This window comes from Poecilia reticulata, linkage group LG3, assembly GCF_000633615.1.
Source record: "Poecilia reticulata strain Guanapo linkage group LG3, Guppy_female_1.0+MT, whole genome shotgun sequence".
NCBI lineage: Eukaryota > Metazoa > Chordata > Actinopteri > Cyprinodontiformes > Poeciliidae > Poecilia > Poecilia reticulata.
Genome location: NC_024333.1, coordinates 6,573,392 through 6,580,662, shown reverse-complemented (window position 1 = coordinate 6,580,662; position 7,271 = coordinate 6,573,392). Strand labels below are relative to the sequence as shown.

The window sequence follows — 7,271 nt, the reverse complement described above, 5'->3', positions numbered from 1 at the left end:
TGAACTGTGATGTTGCCAGCCCTTTTTTTTTTTATCTCAGATCACTTAAAAAAAAAAATAATAATAATAATTATATATATATCACAATCGGATGTTTTCCAAATAATTTCCAAAAAATCATCTATCCACTTTTCAGTTTTTTGACGTTTTAGAAGCAACGTGGTTTAAAATGTCTGCACATCACTACATTGTAAAGGCCTTAGTATTTGTGATTTCACTTTAACTGTCATGTGTCAAAAACAAGAAGCATGATCCTCCAGTTGGAAAAACTCCCTGCTTGCAGTATTTCAGTGATCTGTTCCTGATACTGAAAGGAACAGTTCACAGTACACATGAAGTCCCATTTGTGTAATAGCGAACCAATCAGATCATGACATGAGCCACCACTCACCCTCCGGTCTGCAAACCAAGCAATTTGGGATCCAAAATACTGCGAGGCTGTAGAGAAGAGAGACACAGTGTAAGACTAGACATACAAGAAGAGAACGCAGAACAAAACAAACAGTGGCAAAAGAAAAGGAAATGAAAAATGCACAGCATCACAACGCTTGGGAAACTGCATGTCAGTTCAGGACTGGATAAAGGACTGGAGGGGTGGGGGGAGTAGCGCAGAACAGGGAGAGAGGAGGGAATCACTACAGGCAAGGTCCAAATTATTCCACAACGGTGTAATTTGTGGGCTCAAGACTGAGAGCTTTGCTGCACTAGATGCTTGAGGCAAGATTCGCCTATTGTGTAACTCTCCCTCCTCACTGGACAAGAGCCTATTTTAAAACACATCATTTAAAAATATAAATATATGCTGAATAAAGGAAAAATCGGCTTAAAATTACCACAAAATGGTACATGCTGCCTTCTCTTCAATCCATACAAATTTCACCTTTCACTGAGCTTCAAGAAAACACTCACAGCTACGCGCACATGGACAATGGGTACAAAAGTTGTCACCACATTGACACAAGGACACACATGCACATGCAAGAAAATCACGTGTCCAATTAGGTGATGTAAAATAGCAAAACCTGAGTATCCAAAGCACTGGCGTCTGGAAGGAGAGAATGACAAGAGGAGAAAATGTTAGAAGGGATTAGCTAGCTAGAAAATGCCAGGGGCTTTTGGAAACTTTGTCACTTTTTGTCGTTTGACAACACAGTTGTGTCTTCAGAAGAAACTTTTGCAAAAACGGAGACGGAGTCAGGCGACTTAGAGAAATTATCTCTGGAGAGAAGAGCAGCTTGAAACCAACAGAGGACTTTTGTAAAGCAGGCGTTTTTGGCAGAAGATTAGCAAGATCTAAACATTTCTGGCACAACTTCACAACTACTTCCAAAGTGCATGGAGAGGGACAAAAACCTAGTGAGGAGAAGGCTGTAGCAACACCTGAAATACTTATTGGCTTACATTTCAAAATCATTACTGGTGAACTTAATAACCCTGAATTTCTTCATAATGTATAGTTGAAAGTAGAAGAAATGGGCAAGCCAGGAAAAAATTGTGATAGTTTGATAATAAGGTCACATAATTGGCTAAGATGCAGGTTTAGGGTGTTCCTGGTACACAATAGTCACAAAAGACAAGCTGCAACGTCACCCAGCCAAAATCCCAAATAAACTGCTTACCGACGATGACCAGCATTGATTTTGCTGTCGAGTTGACAACTCAACACACTAAATCTTATATGCATGCATGATATATACAAAAGAAAAAGGGATGCAGTGCTTTGCTACTAATTGGCCACACAACTAGATAACAAGTTCCAAGGATATCACAAGTCAAAGGTCAGTAAAACGTTTGTCAAAAAAAAAATGGCGAGGGAGAGTGAAGTGGGTCAGTTATGCTAGCTTGACTGTGACTACCTTACCATGTAGATGTGCTGTGGAATTTGGTGTTTCGGTCCAGTTAAAAACAAAAAAAGGTGACTCACAACCCAACTCTCTTTAAATCAGCTAATCCATTGCTGTGTTTAGACAATCCTTTATTAATAATTGCAGAATAAACATCAAGCGTGAAAACGTGATACTGTTCTTTGTGTGGGAAATGTTAAGTGTTTTTTGGTGTTGAATCCTTAAAAATTAGTGGAGCTGTTTTCAGTCAGTTGCTACGAAAACGGGTCTGTGTGTAGCGTAGCCAACACAGAGAGAGATAAAAAAAGAATAGTAGGGATTTTAAGTTGCTCTTCAACATTTTTTTGAGGAATGTAGCAAAGTTCAGAAGGATAATGGCCTCTGTGTGTAAGGTGACTCAGGAAGTGTTTGAGCAGCAAAACAATGAATTCAAGATGTTGACACCAAATTCCAGAAGCCACAGATCTCAGTAAAATTTAGCATTTGAGTTATGGCCCATCCAATTCTGGACCAGACTTGGACCAAGTATGGCAACAGATGCCATAGCATCTGATGCTAGTTGTTATGGTACATCTTGGTGCTGGTTGCCATGGTACTTCTTCAGCGTGTCCAGCGGAGTCAAGACCTTGGTGGATCAGGGAGGTTTTGCAGCAAAACAAGGTCATCATAATGTAATGCCCGATTGGTATTTTTAACTGAGGAATTGCAGAATCATCATTAAAAGTGTTTGCCTCTAATTGATAGCATCACCTGAGTTAACACTCATATTCATGTAGATATGGAACATTAGGCAGATATAATAATTTAGCCTCATGTTACAATTTTAAAGACCAAAGCAGGAGATTAGGAAAGCAAATGTCTAATTGTTGTCCTGGTGATCCATGGGTGATTTTACGACAGCATAATCAGGACATAATGCGTTACTAAGAGACTACAGCTGCTCGCAAGAGAAAGATCAAATTTGAATTCTGATTAAAACAGCCCAGCAGGCTGTTCGTCGTTATAAGTTTGCTTCATAAACAAAGGTGCGAGCCGGAGTAGCTTTGCTGTTCAATTTTTAATGCGCTGCATTCCATCGTGCTTGATCGGTTTAATTAAAAGCAAAAACTGTTGGATTAAACAATATTCATCAATAACTCTTTCACGTAAACATTATGCTGAACCTGCATATCGACCCAGAGGGCAGTGATAGAGCTTTACTGCAATTACTGCGCACCGCAAGTCCAGATCTTTTTAAGATGAGCGACCCTCATGGAAGCGCTGCGATAACAGCACTGCAATAAACGTCTCCCAGTCAGCACATGGTAGATTGTAAATACTAATTAAAAGATTGACTCTGCGAGGGATTTTGTTGAGTTTTTTTCTGTTGTTGTTTTGTTCTTTGCGATCATGTTGTTTGTGACATGAACTCCGAAGGCGAGCTGAGAAAACTGCATCTCAAGGAGAGGTAAGCTGCCAGCCGTGCTACGGACAGCAATCAACTGAGTCCCTTTCAGCAGAGCCATATAAGATAGAGGCATTACTCTACCTGTAAGTCTGCAGCAGCACCAGATAAAGCCAGGTTACAAAGATAGGCTGTAGGCTGCTGATATAAACCTAATTTCACAGGAGCCTTAAATCTGTGGAACAAAAATGTAATTGATTGATAGAAACCCTCAGTGTGTGTGATTGCGTGTGTGTGTGTGTGTGTGTGTGTGTGTGTGTGTGTGTGTGTGTGCTAAGGGACGAAGTGTTGTGGAGGTGACAGCTGCAGTAACAAATCCTTCTTTCAGTCTCATTGCTGACATACACGAACACACCTTACATAGATCACAGCTTTGTGGAGCAGTAAAGCTTGCACCTGGATGGCAGTATTACCAGAACTGACCAATGTCTCCCCGAACGCAACCAGGCTGACCGACACATAAGTCCAGATGTAGCAGTGCAATATACCCTTTCCTTTCCTTACAAATACAAATGCCTGTAGAGGGGGGAAAAATAGCATCTCATCACCAGATTTGTAAAATCAATGTGACAAGTGTTTTTCATGGAATGTTTTATTTTATTTTACTTTCTTTTTTTTACGGATTTTCAGCTGTCAGTGCTTTGACAAGGTATGCTACAATCACCATCCAACTATGTCATCGCTTCAGGGCAAGAAGGTTTTTTCAAGCAGCTACATAAAAACAGGACGGGTTCTATGATAGTCTCGGAAAGCCTGCAGTATACACTCCAAAGCTGCAAATGTATGTAAAATAATTTGTTTAACATGCTATAATATTACTCCATCAAAAACCTACCTGGAGTGTTGCTTTGATAATTTTTTTGTGCATGTTTGAGAAATCCTTGAATCTCTCTTGGCAACCATTTGGGGGTGGCTGAACACTTGCTCTATCCTTCTTGGAGCTTTCGCCTCCCCAACTCATCTCCACCCGACTAGCATCAGCAGTATTTAGCAAACACCTGGCAAAACTGAGTCTGCTGAACTTATCGTGAGAGGATGGCTTCTTTTTTGTGCTTGTTTGTTTGACACGGAGGTTTTGTTTTTTTCTTGGATTTATTTGTTGCTGGGTCGCCTGTTTTTTGAAGTTAGGCCACTTCTCACAAACTACTTCTCACTCCAATGCTCCTAAGAACGGTTGTAAACGGCACAATGGAAAGGCATTGTTGCGATGACGTGCTGAAGGCGGAGCGTCGGAAAGAGTAGGAGCTTCTTAAAGAGACAGAGGCCAATTTGAAGGTGTCAATTTGACTGAACGTAACAAAGTTACTTGATTGTGGTATAAAATAAAGCACTATATGCCTGGAAAATACATATTACCACTTTAAGAGATTGCAATCATCTTTATACCCTTGAAGTTTTTCTACATTTTATCGAGGTTCAACCACAAACTTAAATGTAATTTTCTAGAACGCTTTGTGTTTCAGCCCAGCACAAAGTAGGTCATTGTTCTCAAGGAGAACAAAGTGGATTTGTGGTTGTTAAAATTTTTTGGGGCATGAATATTTATTTTGCTCACTTTACTTTGATATCCCTGAATTAACACAAGGGCAACCAATTGCCTTCAGAAGTAAACTCAACAGTAAATAGATTCTGCCAGTGTGTAATTCAATGTTAGTACAAATACATCTCAGGGCCTCTGATGTTTTTAGAGAGAGCTACTTCCTTCATGAAGGCCCCAAGACACACCAAGTGGATGAAGGAAAAAGTTGTGAAGATGTTTAAAGCAGTTTTGACATTTTAAGAAGCTCAGTTAAAAATCCAGAACTACTGCACAGCTGAAAATTTAGCTTTTCACCTGATTTGCTAGTTTGAGCACTAAGCAAACGTCCCGTTTTAACTCTGGAGGAGCTGCAGATATAATAATTTTTAATTTTTTAGCAAAAAAAAAAGTGGTAGCAAATCACCCTAGAATCACAATCCCGACAGTAAAATTGGTGTGGCAGCATGAGGCCACAACAAAAAAAGACTGTTAAGGGCTCCAAAAGTGCTGAGACTGGAGCAGAGATTCATATTCCAGCAGTTCAACAGCCTAAACACTTTATGCCCTACTACAGGGGTCCCCAAACTTTTTTCCTGTGAGGGCCACATAACTTTTCCCTTCTCTGGTAGGGGCCGGAGTCAGTTTGTAAGAGAAAAAAGTGTGACGATTGCAGGAGTGCCTAAATGTAAAAATTTATTGTTTTCCAGAAGGCACAATCAAATAACCCTTTCTGGGTTCTTCACAGAAAAAAATCCAAGAAATAACACTATTTATTAAATAAATACCGTATTTTCCGGACTATAAGCCACAGATATCTCTGCTGCTCCAGGTTTTCCACAACGGTGCAGCAGAGGGGGGCGGACACCCAACATTTGAGTCATAACAGGTCAATTGAATATCACATTTATTACGATTGAAAAAGAAAAAGTTGCCAAGTTTAGATTTAACTGAACTGATTACGGTAGTTTCCGAACGATAACTGTAACAGTAAAAGTGCTGATCCTTTGTGTTGCTACTAGCATGTGCTAAAGGAAAATGGGAACCTTCTTCTGCTGCTTCTTCTTTAGATTTCAACAGCAGCTTGCATCCATTATTGTTGCACTACTTCCATCGATTGGATCCTAATATCTATACTTCAAATTCTCATAATGATCCCAGTATTATTTAAAAAAATAAAAAATCATCTTTTTCCCTTCAATGCTATTTAACTGATCAACAATATTCTCAAATTTCAATTCCCTATTAAAACCTAATTCCGTTTTAATGGGCGCTTTCTTCTTTTATTTCCAATTTTGACTTCCAATGATTCACTTCCTGCTAAAGAGCCCCCTGGTGGCTGAAGAAAAATCCACATATAAGCCACATGGTTCAAAGCTTAGGAAAAAAGTAGCGGCTTATAGTCCGGAAAATACTGTATATGAAAAAAAAAAATCTAAATGCTCTCTGGTATTGTTCAGGGGGCCGGACCAAATGTGGATTTGGGCCAGATCTGGCCCGCGGGCGGTAGTTTGGGGACCACTGCCCTGCTATAAAAGTATGGTGGCATTTCTTATTGTGCATTTTCTAGCAGGCTGTTTGACAACACCTTATAGTCCTAAAAGCTTCCTCCCAGACAGCTAGAGGCCAATACTTCACTCCAGCTCTTACACCAAATTCAGAATTACGAATAAATTAACCTAATACAGGCAATGAGATGCAATATGCTTTTTAATCTCTGTATGATTAATAATTTATTGCTTTAATTTAAGATCCATATTCCTGTAAAGCAAATTTGATAGATATTTTTTTGGGGGGAAGAGACCTTTTTAAAGTGATGATGTGTCTGCAGTGTAGTTTAAAAATGGATCTCAATTCCTTCCAAGTGGGAAGATTACCACATGCAGGTGATATGGGTTTCCCCAGGCTGCTCAAAATGACCAATATTTCTACCATATTTTAAGATTCAAGAAAAAAAGTCACAGAAGGTTTTTTTTTTTTTCAAAGTATAAGAAAATGACATGATTTGATATTGGGCTTTTCTAAAATACCGATATACCAGGGAGATTCTGTGGCGCACAAAGTAAACTATAGTTTATTAGCTTCTCAGCATTGGAGTGCAAGTTAAATATCACCATTTCTACTCAATCCTGTCAGTCAATGCTAGAAGCATAACTAGAAGTCTGTTTACCCCACTTAATCCAGAATTTTACTTTGTCAAAGAAGCTTTTCATTCTCCATACAATTAGCAACAACAAGAATCTCTGATCTCAAACCAGTAAGGCTCACATATGACTGGCTTTTGCAGAAAGCAAGATCTAATAGACTCCATTAGAAAGTCATTCATGACTGCAGATTAAGACAAAAATCTACCTGCCTTCATTGGCTGCATGTAACTCCAAGTCCTTAGCAGAGGTAATGTCACCACGTATGTCTCTAATGTTGCACATTAAAAAAGGAAAAACTAGTGTTGAGTGAAGCCCTCCCC

General features: G+C 39.4%; 1 protein-coding gene across 3 annotated transcripts in view; it reads right to left on the bottom strand.

Moving 5' to 3' along the window:
* The window catches only part of unc13c (unc-13 homolog C (C. elegans)), a 168,279-nt gene that overhangs the window by 143,608 nt on the left and 17,400 nt on the right, over positions 1-7,271 (bottom strand). For all 3 annotated transcript variants that reach the window (XM_008404760.2, XM_008404759.2, XM_008404761.2), the window contains exons 3-4: positions 1,023-1,045; positions 392-438 (exon numbers count right to left, since the gene is read on the bottom strand). In XM_008404760.2, the coding sequence (XP_008402982.1) occupies positions 392-438; positions 1,023-1,045 (70 nt within the window). The remainder of the gene's footprint in view (positions 1-391; positions 439-1,022; positions 1,046-7,271) is intronic.